Source organism: Seriola dumerili, unplaced genomic scaffold, assembly GCF_002260705.1.
Source record: "Seriola dumerili isolate Sdu_G_001 unplaced genomic scaffold, Sdu_1.0 BDQW01000167.1, whole genome shotgun sequence".
Classification (NCBI taxonomy): domain Eukaryota; kingdom Metazoa; phylum Chordata; class Actinopteri; order Carangiformes; family Carangidae; genus Seriola; species Seriola dumerili.
Genome location: NW_019174422.1, coordinates 2,255,383 through 2,271,808, shown reverse-complemented (window position 1 = coordinate 2,271,808; position 16,426 = coordinate 2,255,383). Strand labels below are relative to the sequence as shown.

The window sequence follows — 16,426 nt, the reverse complement described above, 5'->3', positions numbered from 1 at the left end:
TTCAAAAAAACCTAGTGTAGACAGTATTTTTACTAATCTGTTTACATGAATGAAAAAGAATATTCCATGCATGCAGCTATGCTGTGTTACCAAACTGCTGTAAAAACCCCAGTTGACACACATATTCTGAAAGCGCTGTCTACATGTCCAAAGAAAGCTCCTAAAAGTAGAATAATAGCGGCATATCTAAAATTTGGAATGAGATCTAATTCGGTTTATCCAAACATGACAATATTCGGAATAATAGTGGAATATTATTGTGCATGTAAACATACTGCTCGTTGGTTTACACTGTAAATAATCAGGTCCTGATACCTCTCTGCCTTGTAGTCACAAAGACTGTCTCCTTTGTTAATCTGCTGTATGATCCTATGTGTCAGCTCTAGCCCCCATGGAAGAGGAGACAGGCTTCGCTTGATAGGACAGGTTTTTCCCAGCCTCTGTTTTATTCACTCCTATCAGGACATTGAGAAATCAGATATCACAGGAGAGGCATTTTTTTTATTTATTTTATGCGCTGCTTCAGTGATAAGGATTTCTGGAAACCCTTCAAATGATTCAATAATGATATATTATAGATGGTTATGTGTTTTTTACCAGATCTTTGAACAGAATCCTAAAAAAGAGAACGACTGATAAACATCAACATAGCTCACAAAAAAAAACCGATGACATTCAGTGGTGATTTGTGTGATGACATTCTGTGGTTTCTCATGGCTCTTACGCAACTGTTACAGATTAGTAATGTCCAATGGTGCAACTGTCAAACCAAAAATGCTTCTTTTTCCACAGGGGGCATTTACTGATAGAGAGGAATTACCTCTGTAGGTCAGCAAATACTGACATCCTTTTAAACATCAGCTAATATGTCTCTGAGGACTCAGAATACTGTGGGTCAGCACTCATGGGAACAGAGCGCCTTGTTTACCAATCTTATCTCAAGGTTTCATATTTACACCAAAACACTGCAGTCAAGCAACGAGCACACGCACACACACACACACACACACACGTGAAAGTCAGAGAGTGAGAAGACAGAAAAGGCCAAACATAGCAGACAACAGTTGGACTTGCTTTTCCGAGGATTTTGATAACTAAACTCTTAAACAGGTAAGTCAGCTATTCTTTATCAATACAAGCCTGGTTACATATTTTTAGTCAGACTTCACTAGAGAGGTTGGAGGTAAATCATTCTTGAGAGTCCAGCAGTCTGTCTCTGAGCCATTCACAGTACAAAGGAAATCTTTCTCTCCTCTGAGTTTGGCTTGTGGCGGAGGAGCAGAGCTAAAGAATAACTCAGGTCAGGAGACAGCAGTGTTTAATCCTTCCTGAGCGAGAGGGGCGTGGAAGTTTGCTCTCAGTGAGCTCCTCACTGGATTGTTGTTCTTATCTTTTGACTGAGATAGTGGTTTCCTGTGGATGTTGGCTTCAGTTATGGCAAAGAATTATGGGTCACGGATGCAAAGTTTAATGCCCCATGTAGAGCAGTTGAACTGGATAGATTACAGCAGCAACAACGTTTCCAGCAGAGTTTCCTTTGGATGCAACTACATCAGATATCCATTTAATCTCCTACAGATCTAATGTTAATTCTATTTACTGGTAATTTGTTTTGCCATATATATTTTGGAGGAAACATAACTACGTCCTGAATTCCCGGCTACTTTACTTTTTTTTTTTTTTTTTAAGTAAAATCACGAGCTATTGACCTAAGCAATAACCAACTAATAACCAAAAACATCAGCCAACCTCAGTGGTGCATTGTGACTAAAACTAAAAGTACATTTACTCAGTGTAATTAATATGTATTCATATCTTTAATTGCTATAGAAACTGTAACATAATGTGTTATTTTTATCTATTTTTCTTATTTGTTTTACTTATTGCGGCTTGTTCCTTGTATTGGCCCATGTATGCTGATCGTCTCTGACATATAACAGCTTTGCCTGTGAGTTTTGAAGCTGTGTGTATGGACTGGGTAAACTGCAAAAGTATTTCCCCTCTTGGGATAAATAAAGTTGTCTGAATCTGAATCAATTACTGTCCTTAAGTATAATTTTGAGGTAATTGTGACCCCTGCCTCTATTTTATGGTCATGGATGGACAGTTGAACTATGTCTCGACGGGTGGTCCAGGTCCAGCCGGGGAGCAGGGTTCATGAAGCGGGTCAGTGGAGCACTGGCCTGTGTGAGTGCCATAAAGACATAGGGGACTGTAAGTATACAGAGTGACACAAGCGTTTAGTGGATATACTGTCTATCTGACTGTTAATGCTGAATAACAGTGAAAAAAATGCACTTTGTACCGTTGTTTATGATGAAGAATTATTTTTGTGTACTGTGAGTTTACCTACTGTGTGTGTGTGTGTGTGTGTGTGTGTGTTCAGGCTGCTTTGCCCTGTGCTGCCTCCCAGTGTTTACTTGCAAGGTGACCAGTGCAGTGGGTGCGTGTCCCTGCCTTCCTCTGCTGGACTGCATCGGCTGTGTACCGCCTGCCTCTCTCGCCATGAGGGCTTCTGTCAGAGAGCGATATGGTATACAGGTAATACATAGCAAAAAATAACACAAGATAAAAATGCAAAAAAACATACCTCTCAACCAGATTGTGGGACACTGAGATTTTCAAATGCCATTTTGCAATGAACACACTTAAAATTCCATTTACCTCCACTGTTTTGGAATGGTGGCAGAAGTCTGGGAGGCATGACAAAAATTCAACAAATAAAGGTGCATCTGCATGGTTTGATACAATACTGGGTGAGTGGGAAAACACATTAAGAAACTACAGTAATAGAATGTCTTGATTGTAAAGTTTTTGTTCCATCATGAGCCTCCAGAGCAGTTTCAATATTCCCTGTCCCAGATTTGCCATGGTGGGATAAACCACATTTTTCCAAAAGATATTCCCTCATCTGATGCTTTAGTAATTGTGGCGGTAAGTGCAGTTTAAAGCTGTGCAAAGGCCTCAAAAAAATTAGGCCTTATTTTAACCCTGGATTGGTTTCCCTGGACTAATGTTAGACATGCACTTTGAATGGGTTTGAAGGGGATTTCAACACCTGATTAATTGCCTGAATGGATTTCTGTCATAACACAAGTTTTGGTAAGATGTCTTGCAGTTTGATCACCCACATGGCTGCAGTGAAAAATAAACATTTGAAAGAGCTGTCACAGCTAGTTAGATTAAACCTTGATTGGAACTGTCACTAAGCAAAACAGGTTTAAGGGTTTATTTGAGCATAAACATTATAACCAGTCAATCTGTTTAGTGTGAGTATATAGGGTTGTATGTTTAAACCATACGGAAAATGTGATTAAAACATGTTGTGACACACAACGTCCAAAAGATTTTAACGTGTCCTCTTTAGCTTAACATGTTTCTCCAAAATGGTGTTCAATTGGTTTGAGATCTGGTAAATGTAAAAGCCATCACTTTAATCATCAGCCTTCTATATGAGCTTCTAGTTAGCATCAGGTTTCTCCAGTCATTTATTCAGACTTTTCCTTTAATATGTCATGCATCTGTACATTTTGTGTAATTAAGGTGCAGATTCTTTAATATAAAACACTACATTGGCAGGACAGTCTGTCCTTACAAAGGGATTTGGAATTTTTTGGACATTGACTTCCATTATTTTACTTTAGCTTTACAATACATTCATTCAGATGGGAAAGATTAAAGCTGTTTACACTTAGACAGTCACTGTGCTCAAGCAATGCCCGTGGTGTTAATATCATTTCACTACACTGCCGTTACAGTAGTTGGTTTAACAGCCTTGACAGCTTAGCTGATGTAGCTTTGATCACTCTTCTTCAATGAAGAAACAAAGCGACCTTGAATACACTAGCGTTTTTCTGAGACCTTTTCCTCTTTGGGGAGGGAATGTGAGAGTTAAACTTGTCATTTTAAATTCTTTCAGTCAAGAAGAGTGGCCCCTGTAGCTGAGATGCTGTGATAAACACCAGCTCAAACAATGCATCTGATTGCTTTGCTCGTATGACACCGATTCCCCAGCTCAATTACACAGAGCAGCTGGAGCCTTGAATAATTATGACTGCTGCTAAGGAGATGGAGACTTTTCAGTGATGAAACTTAATAATGGCACAGTGGGGAAATAGATGCAGCATTGGTAGATGCCAGCAGTAATGACACTGTTTATTACTTCAGCATTGCAAAGAGTTTTTTGTTAATGCTGTGACATCAGATAAACCTTAGGTATACTGAGGTTGCAGTGAAATCAGGATATGTTTATTAAATGAATAAATCTGTCCTAGACCTATAAATAACTTAATGAATAAACAACAAACTGTTAGAACTTTTAAGCTCAAGCAAGCTGCTCAGGCCTCCCACCCACCCCTTCACTGCTGTGCTGTTTGTCCACACTGAGCACTCATACACCTGCGACACGTGCGACCACAGATCTCAGCAGACATCAGGTCTCCGTCACTGATCAGTGCACATTAAAAAACTCAAATGCAAGCAGCATATTCCATGGCCAAGGTGCGAGTTTAGATGTTTGATAAGCCGATTCTGGGACAGTGAAGAGAGGGAGAGATAAGGCAGGAGGTGGGAGTGGTTGGAGGCCAGGCAGGCAGGAACTGGAGCGCTGCCATCGGAGAGAAGGAGGTGGTTGGTAATGTTGGCTTCTCCGGAGGTGGAGTGGGCCGTGGATCGCTGTCAATACTGCAGAGCATGAGCTAGGGAAGGTGCACAGAAGTTCTTATGAAAACAAGTTCCAGCATGTAGGTTGTTTGAAAAGCAAGGCAACAATTCATCTCACGGGCGGACGGAGACGATAAAACAGTGTTTATCATGAGAATAAAACTGTAGTCAGACACGTTACTGCAGCCATTTTGATATAAATTAGTGCTAGATCATATTTCTCTGCAAATTATTACATTTTCTTGTCTTTATTTCCTGAAACTAATATTGTCTTTAGAGTTCATTTTTACCAATGCTAGCAGAGTGGTTTGAATTTGGTTTGGCTTATGACAACATATTAGTTAAACTAACAACATTTCCATTAGCCTCTGCTGTACTTTGTGATTATAGCAAATGCTAACATGCTAAACTAAAATGGTGAACATAGTAAACATTAAATACCAGCATCTAAGCATTGTCCTTCCAAGTATGTTAGCTTCCTGATGTTAGCATTTAGCTCCTATTCATGCAATGTCAGCAGAATAGAACCAGAAAATCACCCTTTGCTCTGACTTGGGAGTGTTCATGCATTGTTTGCTCTAGTGCTAACCTTGTAGTAACACCATATAAATAGCCTAAATTAGCTACTTTTGTTGTGTTATTTGTTTGTTTATTACCACGTAAAACCAGATACAAACAGTGGTTAGCTTCTATGAATTGAGCTGAATCAATTGGGCTAATGTTAATATGGGATTTATTTTTGATAGAACTGCATTTGGAGCCATTCTGCCAACAGTTTGTTGACATATCTCCTGATAAAATCTGACTCAGAATTACAAGTCAGACGCTGATGTGACATGTGTTTTCCCACTCAGCTGCTTGTAATTACGACTTCACACAAACGTGGTGTAAATACAACCTCACAGAGCTGTTAGCATGGCTGGTGACAGTTCTGTCTTACATAATTCAAAAGACACGACCAATGGACCAATAAATCATTCCAACATATGCAAATGAGGATTTGAACTGCTATATTTTCTTTGTTTATGTTTATAGTACATGCAAAATTAAAGTCACAAATGTTGCATGTTGCATTCAGATCCCAAGACTGATAATTTTAGTTAATGTCACCCTCCCACACTGAATTCACAGGGGAGGCAGCGCAGTAGAAAGAGTGTTGGACTGAGCAGATCTGCCGCTCAACAAAAACAAGTGTGTTTGGTGTTTTTGCTCTACAGTTGAATCAGAATCAAAAAGTTGCATTGAAATCGAAAGACCTGCAAATACGTTTGTGGGTGGAGAATTATTGTAGTTGTTTATGCTAAATTAAAATTCACAGAACGGTTGTATTCAAGATGTTTCATGACATCCTTTTGGTAAAAGTCACAAATGGCACTTATATATTGCTTATCTACTCTTAGTCAAAGCACTTTTCATTATGAGCCACATTCACCCGTTCACACACAGTCTCACACCGATGATACATAGGGGATACATCCAGGGTTCAGTATCTTGCCCAAGGACACTTCAACATGCGCACTTGAGAGGCCAGGAATTGAACCACTGACCCTCTGATTACCGCTCTACTGCTCTACTTCGCCAGCCCCTAACTGCATTATGATCAAGCAAAAATGAAAGCTGGTTTTCTTTTGAGAAGTTGATATTATGTAAGCATAATTGGTGCTGACTCAGTATCACGGAGGGAATATCACATGCACAGGCTGCACATCCAACTGCCAGCACCTGCCTTCTTACTGCGTCTCTCAGACTTTATTGATTTATCAATTCTCACCCACCAACATTTCCATCTTGACATTACTGACATGCTCCTCGTCGTGGTTGCTGTTGCTAAGAGCAGAGACTTGGCCGCAAGTAACTCGATGTCCTCAGAGGGAGGATAGAGCCTGATTATTACTGATACACTGACAAATACACTGCCAGCTATAACTTCAAGCAGCCATAAACTACTATACATCATTGGTTTTTGCACTTTGGTTATTGGCGTGTTTACTTAATTTGGTCCTCTGTAGCACAATCTTACATTTATCATGGAAGGAATGCAGTAAAACTATAAAAATTTCAAACATTTTTGTGTAATTAGTCCAAATAACTTCAACTAATACTGTTGATTACAAAGGATGTGAGTATATGCTCATAAAGGCAAATAAAAGACAGAACTGCTGCATTGTATGTATCAGCAAAAAGTCTTTATTTTGCACCTAAATGCAAATGTTCATCTTGTGTTTGAGCCTCCCACCTGTGTTCAGACCTCTCTCTCTCTCTCTCTGTTACAGGGGAGCGTGTGGAGCGACTGCCTGTACGGATGCTGCTGCTATCCGCTATCTTGGCTCCAGATCTCCAGAGAGCTGAAGAGAAGAGCAGCATCCCACGCCGCCTCCTCCTCCTCCTCGTCAGCCAGATACACCGCTCTGACCTCCCTGCAGGGGGCGCACTTGGTCTAGACACATCCAGCACTTTTTTTCTTTTCTTCTGGCCTCGGCCGCCATCACCAGTCCTCCAGAGCATGGGAGCTGATTTAATCACACTTCCCCTGGTCGGCAGCCGCTCCCTGTTACCTCAGAGTATTCAGCAGGGACACAATGTCTATTAGAGCAGGGGGTGTTTTGCATGTTATCTTGGGTTACCAATCATTTATTCTTTCAGTGGTGGAAAGTAACTAAGTCCATTTACTCCTGTACTGTACTTAAGTTCAGTTTGGAGGTTTGTGTATCTCAACTTTATGCTACTATATACTTCTAATGAACTGCATTCAGAGTGACATATTGTGCTTTTTACTCCATTAAATTTATTTGACAGCCATAGTTACTAGTTACCTTTCAGATTAAGATTTTACACTTCCAAAAATCAGTTGCCCCTTGTAACATTTCAAGTGTCTATGAGCTGTTATCAGCTCCACAAAGGATATCTCTTCTAAGAGTAACTTAGTTAAAGGTCCCATATTATAAAGTGAGATGTCCGTGTCTTCTTTGATTATAAAGCAGGTCTAGGTTCTATATTAATACTGTGAAAGAATCAAAGCGCTCAGTCCACAGAGAAATGCACACAGCCTGTATTCAGACACTGAGCCTTAAAACCAGCCGTCAGGACTTCTGTAACTTTGTGATGTCACAACAAAGCATGCACTGCTCTCAGCCATGCCCCAAGCCCTGCCCACCTCGACCCACCATCCAACCTTGCAGGATTTGGTTTCTCTGAATGTTTACCTGAACTCTGCTATATTGTTATTCAACCACTCAGAAAATACTCAACCAATCAGGGGAGCAGAGCTCAGAGCCTCCTCTCTTCTGTCGTTACTAGAGCTCCAGAGACAATCCTGAGACAGGAGATGTAAATCTATATTGAGATGGTTTTTGGTTCTTAAAACCACAAATATCTTCTCATGAATCAACACTTCAAATAAAACACCAGAAAACTGTAAAATATAGGGCCTTTAAATAACTGACTTAATCATCTTACATCCCCTCAGATTTATCTTGGGACCACTTGATCACTTCAAGTAGTCCTAGTCCAACACCAGATTGAGAATTAATCGTTCAAACATACTGTATCTAAAGTAACTAAACAATCGGTTATGTACATTTTGCATTGAACAATGAAGACATTTGCTACAAATCAGTGACATCATATGCTACTTTTGTTAACAGTCCAACTTGTTGACATTTGGAACAACTTCTGCAAATCTTGAAAACCTTATGATTATTCAGAAATGTTCCGGTTTAACTTGTGCCATTACTCCATTTCCCACCCGAGTCCTTCCAGCTGCTCTGGTCTCGTGGTTCAGATAGAAAATCCAAATATTTTGTGTTGAATTGTTTGAATGAAATCTAATAAAACATCCATGTTGCGAAAACAATAGGGAGATGTGAATCCAAGGAAATGGCAGGATCAACAACTTCTCAGCGAATGTGACGAGGACCTTTGAACCGTTCAAACAAAAGGCACAGAGCCACGTGTCACTGAGGGGATGAACACTGCAGGACATTCCCTTTTGTTCTTATCACATACCTATGTCTAAGAACTGACTCGCACACTTTAAATATGAGGTCATTTTTCTGGCATGATGACATCTGAGATTTAAAAGGATGCGAGACGGACAGATACTCTGATGTCTGACTGTCAGAGGTGTTGACACACGGCAGACTGGACAGACCAGTAAGTGACAGGCATCCCCTGTCATGTTCACCGCTCCTATAAGATGCCACACTGTCTTACAGAGTCCTCAGTCAGCCAAGTTTCAGATTTGACCAAACTCTGCTCCCTCAGGAAAGCAAGGTAAGACCATCCACTTAGTGAGGGAGAATTAGAGCCATGACAGGAATACTGGCATCCTGCAGGCCTAAACATTTCCAGGTTACATGTATGTTTTCAATTTTTGGCAATGGACATGGCTTAAGAAATGGCTATGGGCTCATCTGGAGTCTCACATGATCATGGGCTTTCGTGTGACTTTTGTGTTGTAACTTGAAGTGAAAAAATACATGATGCTGTAACTGTGAAGGAAATTCTGCAACTCGTGAATTTATAAAACTCTTCAGTATACAGAAGTAGATAAACTCTTTAAGACCATTCCATCCGCCACCAAGTCTGTACTTCTTGTGAAAATGAAGTTTCTACTTCTTAGAAAAAGTCAGTTCTCAAGATGTAGGACGGTTTAGTAGATAATTCTCAATGTGCATCACTCTTAAAGATAGAAACTGAAAATCTGAGCTGTGAATTTGTGACATCTAATCTCATGTTCAGCCTCTATTTTGTATTCCAGAGAAATCACACAGAAAACACTCATGCAAATTCTCAAAATGAGGAGCTTTTCTAAAGTACTGAGAAAAAAGACATTAATTTATTACACTGTGGTATAATCATTCAGTATGTGTGAAAAATAATGACATATTGACCAGAATCACACCTAGATGCCATAATGGACAAAGAAGTGACTTTCTGCTTCTTTATTTATTTATTTTTTAATAACATGACAAACAGAAAATGAGATGGAAGACACATGGTGACTTGGAAATCATAAAACATAATAGAAGGACGGTTGACATAAAGTAAGACAGTTACAGGTTACATTATTATACAATGATAATATTAATAATAATAATAATGATAATAATGTCATAGCAAATATATGATGAACGTCTTTATAATAATAATAATCAAATAAAAAAAATCAGTAATACAATAAAATAATAATATAGGATCATTATACTCATGATAATTATTATTATATTCATGTAAAGGTGACTGTCTGCTTCAAATGAAATGTTTCTGCTGTCAGAAGGAAACAGTGTCTGCTTTGAGGAACTAAGAAAGAAACCCTTCTTCTTTGACAGTGCACATTTGAAATAACCCAGTCAGTTTGAAAGAAGATGTAGAAAAAAATTGCGCAAACCACAAAAGGACATTTACAGCATGTACTTATTTGGCATAAATCACGACGCTAGATTTCACCAGACAATGAGTATCCAACTGAACAGGCCACTAATACTATATAGCTTTGTCAAGTTTATTCTGTCATTCACTGTTTGGCAAGAAAAGCCTCTGTCGGAATCACGACTGAATGTTTTCTTTAGAAGCTGTAGCCATGTCTAAAAATATGGTCGTGACCCAACCCCGGCCCTACATCATGACCACTGTATCCAACCAGTGGACGTCTGGCATCTGTGACTGCTTCCAAGACCTGCCCCAGTGTGAGTGCACATGTTTTATATACACATTTTTAGATTGGGGTAAAAGGAGAGATAGCAGTAGTAGTAGTCCTCGTGTTGAGACAAGCACTCGCCGTCTGAATCTGTGTCTCGTGCATGAACGTTGAAAAACATGCTGATCATTCAGACTGATCTAAGTGAAGGAATGCCGACAGATTGGCAGATTGGAGGTCAGCGGATGTAGCAAAGTATTGTGCTTTAGATTTCAAAAAGGGGATATTTGGACACGACCTCAAGTGTCCATGAAATCTCCTGCATGAGCACATTACTACCCCTGATGTGACCTGCTTGCCTGCCCTTTTTGCAGGCTGCCTGGCCTTTTGGTGCCTTCCCTGCTTCACCTGTAAGACCGCACACGAGGCCGGGGAGTGTCTGTGTTTACCTCTGCTGGACGCCTTTGGACTCATCCCACCTATGACCACAGCCCTCAGGGTGTCAGTGCGCCAGAGATATGGCATTGAGGTACAGACACTATGCTACACTATCCTAAACCCCCATTCATTATTCTTTTTTTTGGGTGTAAATCCCATATGCAAATATAATATATGTACACACTGAATTTACATATATGAAATATAAGTACATCAACATATATGTGTTGTATTAGAAATCGGAACAATTTCATATATTTACATATGTCTAGCCCATACAAATATGTATGTTTATGTGTGTATCAAAATTAATGACAAATTGTATTGTGTGTATGTTTTAATGAACTTGCATTTATAAGTTAAATATATATCATTAACAACATGTTGGTTGCAACATGTTATATTCATCATATAGATATTTTATCGGTATTTCATATATATTATAAACTTATATTTTCATGTATCCAGGGGATGTATATATATGATAATAATACATCCTCTTACATATGTCATACGTTACATAACATGCTCCTCAACTGCATCAATATTTACGAGCATAGTGTTTACCAGCATAAAAGTCACTGTTGCCTTCACTGCTTATCTGATCTCTGATGACTCTTAAACCTGTTTAGCTCTTCGTCACAATCTCTATTTACGTTCCTGGACAACATCCGGGAATTCATGAAGGATTGGTCATTAAAGACGGTCACATTACACCCTGTCCCTTTGTTCCAGCAGATATGTCTAGGGAGACTTTAAGCAAAAAATCTAGTATTGGATGCATTCGTTTTATCCCATGACTGTTGTACTTGCGCATGTTTCATCGCTCCGGCCGCCTCTAACTGTGTCTCCTTCCCCACAGGGCACAGTCTGCAAAGACTGCGTGTACGCCTTCTTCTGCGGGCCCTGCACCTGGTGTCAAATAGCAAGAGAAATCAAAACAAGGTCGAGCCCCATTACCTTCGTCAACATGTCAGCCTGATAAGAACAAAGACTTTTTTTTTATCATCATGTCATCAGTAGTAGAAAACAAACATCACTACCATCATCAGGGACTATGTTCTTCATCATCAGCGTTGTCATGCTATTTGGAATAAGAGGGGAGGGCCGCTCGGGCCAACTGACCTGTGTTTCTGAGCAGGTCTGCTGCTGTGGAATGTCACAAAGCAGCTGATTAGAGATCAGCACATGAGGGTCACAAATGTTTCATAATTTACTGTAATGACAGAGATAAGCAGCCACAGTGACATCCACTGGCAGATATTAATGAGCACCAGCCAGTGACAATGATATAACTGCATTGTTGATTATCTTAAAATTTAAATTGGGTTTTTTTTTATTCTTATACTTCGCCTGTCACATCCCAGATGTTCGTTACATGTGTTTCTTTAATTGCATGATCCATTGGATTGATTGTTATCCTTCCGAAGTATGTGTTTAACTATAAATTGGCTTATTTTCATTCGTTATATGAAAAGCCAAGGAGGAAACTCATTAAATCATACATTGGGATTTTTGGAGCCATACAATGCGCCCAGATAATTTAGAAGCCTATTTTGTATTTAGAACATAGCGACTACATGTGAGTCCACTAGAACAGTGCAATAAAACTCTGACTCATCAAAGCCTGTGTGAAGGTCATCACAGTAAATCTCAGTGTGCAGTGTCCTATGCAAACCACACATGCAAATCTGCCAGTTAGGCCGTGCCTTGAAGCATCCAATATCCACTTTTTGCTCCGTGTGTTCAAACCAGATGTTCCAACGCGACAAAGAAGTTCCAACGGCAGGTGAGTGTTTATGAAATTAAAGTCTGTATTACTGTATTAGAAGGCAGTGGGCTGGATTTTCTAGTACCCGTGTGAAGATGCTGTATGAGTCAGTTTATATTATGAACACGAACTTCAGGTTCATGTGAAATTCGTGCAGAAATGTGTTTTGATTAATTGTAAACAGCTGTCACCGAGTGATAAAACATGCCAGGTATGTGAGTAAATGGTGTGAACAGTGTGATGGGGGTTGAAATGAACCATATCATGACGCGGAACAATTGAAGGAAGGAAAGGTTTTGAAGCGGCGAGCGTCTGGGGAGCTTTGTTAAGATATTTGGGCTCGAGGTCAACTTTGAAAAGGTGCAGTGAATGTAGACAGAATCCCACGAGGAAAAATAGAAATACTTGTTTGCACTTTCAGGCCTTCCTGATTTGAGTGGTCGCCATGACAACAAATTTGATCATCAACAACCAGCCGCCTCAGCCTCAGCCTCAGCCTCAGCCTCCAACGCTGGTCGCTGTCCAGTCTACTCAGTGGAGCACTGGGATCTGTGACTGCTTCGATGATCTTCAAATCTGTGAGTCTGGTTCTGTGCAGCCACATTTTGCAGTTCTCTCACTACAACGCCTTTCACCGGTGCATGCAAATAGTGACATTTCAGTCTGGACTCTTGAGCTTACTTTAAACTAGAGCTGTAGTCCAGATTACTGAAGTGGAGAAATGTCAACATTATGTATTCTGTTGTGATGACAAGCCACAATTAGTTGCAATTTGCTTATAAAATTCTGATCTTTATGGCTGAGACAATTAATAGATAACAGACTACAGCCCTACATTAAAGGTCCCATATTGTATAAAGGTAGATGTCCATGTCTTTTTTGATTATAAAGCAGGTCTAGGTTCTATATTAATACTGTGAAAGTATCAAAGCGCTCAGTCCACAGGAATGCACACAGCCTGTATTCAGAAACTGAGCCTGAAAACAAGCCGTCAGGACTTCTGTAACTTTGTGATGTAACAACAAAGCAGTCACCGCCCTCAGCCCTAGCCCCAAACCCCACCCACCCGCACCCACCTAGAACTCTGGAGAAAAGTCTGAGAGAGGAGATGTTAAACTACATTCATTACTTAAAGGCCACTAGATGTGGCACCAGACCACCAGCATCTCCGAACAAAACAAATGTTTCGTAAGACACAACTCCGACCTCTGTTTGGCCACAACCCCCCCTCCCTTCCTTTCACATTGTCAGTCAGCAAGGTCTTACGGAGCACAGCGAAAGTGGCCACTAAACACAAAACAAGAAAATACAACTGAATATAGTTACCATGCACACAGGAACAGACAAAAAAAACCCCAATCTAACCACAACCATTAGCCCACGCTAGGAGTCATGTTTTCACGGTCCACCACCCGACCGGGATTTCAGCCAGTCCGCCTCATGGCCAGTCCGCCTCTGCTCTGGTCTTCTCTCTTTCTTTGTTGGAGGCGTTTTTAGCCGAATAACATAAGAATCAGTGGAGCACCTGAACGCTGCTTACTGCACTAGTTGTTGATAGTTGTTTGCTGCTATATTATTGTTTAAAATAATTTACAGAACCTTTAAAACCACAAATATATCTTCTTATGGACAAAACTTCAAATAAAACGCAAGAAAAGTGTAAAATATTGGACCCTTCTGATTCAATTTGAAGAAAAACTGTGCACAACCAGAATAAAATGTGATCAATATTCATGGACAATAAAAAGCAGACTGGTTTAAAAAAATGCAAAGACAGGCTTCCATAGTTCAGTATATATTTTCATATAGCAAACGTCTCAGCATCAAGTTTGAAGTTGCCTTTTAAACCTTAGCACATAAATCCCGAGAAGCAGTTTTTCCTTCTACATGTAGACCAGTTTCGAATGCTCTAAACATAAATCTGAAATCTGAAATCTGAAATGTTTTCCAAAATTACCGGGCCTATTTAGAATCACGATAAAGGAGCTGTTACTGCCTCTCGAGATAGGGCCTGTTATCATCTGTGCCTCGTTCCAGGTTGCTCTGGCTTCTGGTGCTTCCCTTGCCTCGCCTGCGCCACCACCGCTTACTTTGGAGAGTGTTTTTGTCTCCCCCTGATGGACATGATCACCTTGTGTCCAGTTGTCTCCATGTCCATGAGAGTGGCCATGCGCTACCACTACAAAATCCAGGTGAGTTTAGATAAAGGGAAAACTTCGCCAGGTCTTTTTTATATATATATTAACAGCTGTTACTTTCTTTCCATTTTGTGTGTCTCTGCTCAGGGAGACATGGGATCTGACTGTGTGTATTCCTATTTCTTCAATGTCTGCTCATGGTGCCAGATGGCCAGAGAGATAAAGAGACGCAGGCTGACTCTCGCTGTCCTCACCTCCCAGCCAGCGTACATAGGTGCCCAGCAAATGCACATCCAGCCCGCAGTCATCACCTCTCAGCCAATGATCTCAGCCATTCCTTAAGAGGTCGTGACCTCCAGCGCCATGCAACCTGTTGTTCTCTACCGATTTCTATATTTTTTTTTTGGTCTCTAATCTCTCTAATCTCAAAAATCAGTTGTGACTTAGACAAGTCACACTGATGCATGTTTGGATATACTTTTAGACTGAGATGTAAAAGAATTTTATCAGCTTTCCTAGTCCAGGCACGTCATCTTATCACATCTACGGAGCTGTCCTAACCTGTTTGGCAGCAGGTGGAAAATGATACGTGCGAACAGTCCAGTATATAATTAAGATGACTGACAGATACTGATAAAACTCCCAGGACTCCACAGACAAAACTTACAAACTCCAAATAACATGATAACACTTTCGATAAAGCCCTTTTTAAGTGATGTATAATTTCTGCTGATCTTAAATACATTATGTTATCTTTGTCATTCATTTCACTTAACCTGCATCAAATCATCTCTGAGCCTTTGTGTTGAATCTGCAGCTGAAGTCGTGATCAGTTTTATTTTGTTTTGCTGTGATGAATAGGAATAGCTCTCATGTCCTGCTCTGAGGTAGGGACTATTTTTAGTTCAAAAAATTTAAAAATGTCTAAGCACTATTTCAAGTAAATAAATAGATAAAAATAAATAAATATGGGCCCTCATTTATTAAACTGCCTACTAACACTGTTTGGTCAGCTGACTACTTTATATTATTCTGTTATCTGGGCTCCTAATTAAAGGTCCCATATTTAGGTAGGTATATTTAGGTCATGTCCCAAGCCCCGCCCACCTGGACCCACCATCTAACCTTGCAGGATTTTGTTTTCTGCAGAGAGAAGCCTGAGAGAGGAGATATAAAACTACACTGAGCAAATATATCTTCTTATGGATCAACACTCAACACCAGATCAGTGTACAGTATGGAACCTTTAAAAAAAACAGCTAAATGGGAAATTTGGGACTTAAATGAAAAAAAAATCTTTCACATTAATTCTTGATTACTATGATGTAATAGTTTTATCCTACCAGCTGCAGTTGTGGCTTTGCTGTAAGATGTCAAATGCCCTTTCGGTAGGACGTAGGCCGCTGGTTTGCACTGTTGCGGGGTGCAAGCAAAAATGATAAAGCTGGCATTGTTTCCAGACTCTGTGCGTGTCAGTGTGATTCTTCCCTTTCTTATGTTTTTTTTTTTCTCTTTTTTTTCTGACCTTTACCTTCTCTAACAGCAGCAGATTTCACTCTTTCTTCAGTTCAGCTTTTCCAATTCTTATAATTCAACAATTTATATAGTTGGTAATACTTATTAAATACTATTGGAGACATTAAAGATCTCATACATGAAGAGAAAATGCATGTTTTTTTAATTTTTTTTTTTTACAAACTGATTTGTGGGACAGAAGTGCTGTGAGATGAAATCTTTGCATCTGATTGGCTGCTCCTGCTCTGACTGGACATCTGACTA

At 39.9% G+C, this 16,426-nt stretch overlaps 3 protein-coding genes across 6 annotated transcripts; all 3 read left to right on the top strand.

The window, feature by feature from the left end:
- The first annotated feature begins 869 nt into the window (after positions 1 to 869).
- On the top strand, positions 870 to 7,463 carry LOC111226882 (PLAC8-like protein 1). Of its 4 annotated transcripts, XM_022752186.1 has the most exons (5): positions 1,390 to 1,602; positions 1,941 to 1,948; positions 2,108 to 2,214; positions 2,387 to 2,541; positions 6,936 to 7,463. In XM_022752186.1, exons 3-5 carry the CDS (start codon positions 2,115 to 2,117, stop codon positions 7,101 to 7,103), a joined length of 423 nt encoding a protein of 140 aa, XP_022607907.1. In that variant the 5' UTR covers positions 1,390 to 1,602; positions 1,941 to 1,948; positions 2,108 to 2,114; the 3' UTR covers positions 7,104 to 7,463. The 4 variants fall into 4 exon arrangements, with proteins under 4 accessions (XP_022607904.1, XP_022607906.1, XP_022607907.1 ...); XM_022752183.1 differs by lacking the exons at positions 1,390 to 1,602; positions 1,941 to 1,948 and adding an exon at positions 870 to 1,110; XM_022752185.1 differs by lacking the exons at positions 1,390 to 1,602; positions 1,941 to 1,948 and adding an exon at positions 1,214 to 1,300.
- Positions 7,464 to 7,792: 329 nt separating this feature from the next.
- Positions 7,793 to 12,353, top strand: LOC111226881 (cornifelin homolog A-like). Its single transcript, XM_022752182.1, has 4 exons — positions 7,793 to 8,934; positions 10,233 to 10,349; positions 10,675 to 10,829; positions 11,601 to 12,353. The coding sequence occupies exons 2-4, from the start codon at positions 10,244 to 10,246 to the stop codon at positions 11,718 to 11,720; spliced, it is 381 nt and encodes a 126-aa protein (XP_022607903.1). The 5' UTR covers positions 7,793 to 8,934; positions 10,233 to 10,243; the 3' UTR covers positions 11,721 to 12,353.
- A 94-nt stretch (positions 12,354 to 12,447) lies between these two features.
- On the top strand, positions 12,448 to 16,045 carry LOC111226880 (cornifelin-like). Its single transcript, XM_022752181.1, has 4 exons — positions 12,448 to 12,527; positions 12,931 to 13,087; positions 14,547 to 14,701; positions 14,795 to 16,045. The coding sequence occupies exons 2-4, from the start codon at positions 12,955 to 12,957 to the stop codon at positions 14,987 to 14,989; spliced, it is 483 nt and encodes a 160-aa protein (XP_022607902.1). The 5' UTR covers positions 12,448 to 12,527; positions 12,931 to 12,954; the 3' UTR covers positions 14,990 to 16,045.
- Positions 16,046 to 16,426: the final 381 nt, after the last annotated feature.

Bases quoted from the DNA above. Each gene is read 5' to 3' on its own strand.
- LOC111226882 (XM_022752183.1), top strand. From the start codon at position 2,115: ATGTCTCGACGGGTGGTCCAGGTCCAGCCGGGGAGCAGGGTTCATGAA. The intron at 2,215-2,386 runs GTAAGTATACAG...GTGTGTGTTCAG, and splicing joins CCATAAAGACATAGGGGACT to GCTGCTTTGCCCTGTGCTGC. The intron at 2,542-6,935 runs GTAATACATAGC...TCTCTGTTACAG, and splicing joins GAGAGCGATATGGTATACAG to GGGAGCGTGTGGAGCGACTG.
- LOC111226880 (XM_022752181.1), top strand. From the start codon at position 12,955: ATGACAACAAATTTGATCATCAACAACCAGCCGCCTCAGCCTCAGCCT. The intron at 13,088-14,546 runs GTGAGTCTGGTT...GCCTCGTTCCAG, and splicing joins CTTCGATGATCTTCAAATCT to GTTGCTCTGGCTTCTGGTGC. The intron at 14,702-14,794 runs GTGAGTTTAGAT...GTCTCTGCTCAG, and splicing joins GCTACCACTACAAAATCCAG to GGAGACATGGGATCTGACTG.
- LOC111226881 (XM_022752182.1), top strand. From the start codon at position 10,244: ATGTCTAAAAATATGGTCGTGACCCAACCCCGGCCCTACATCATGACC. The intron at 10,350-10,674 runs GTGAGTGCACAT...CCCTTTTTGCAG, and splicing joins CTTCCAAGACCTGCCCCAGT to GCTGCCTGGCCTTTTGGTGC. The intron at 10,830-11,600 runs GTACAGACACTA...CCTTCCCCACAG, and splicing joins GCCAGAGATATGGCATTGAG to GGCACAGTCTGCAAAGACTG.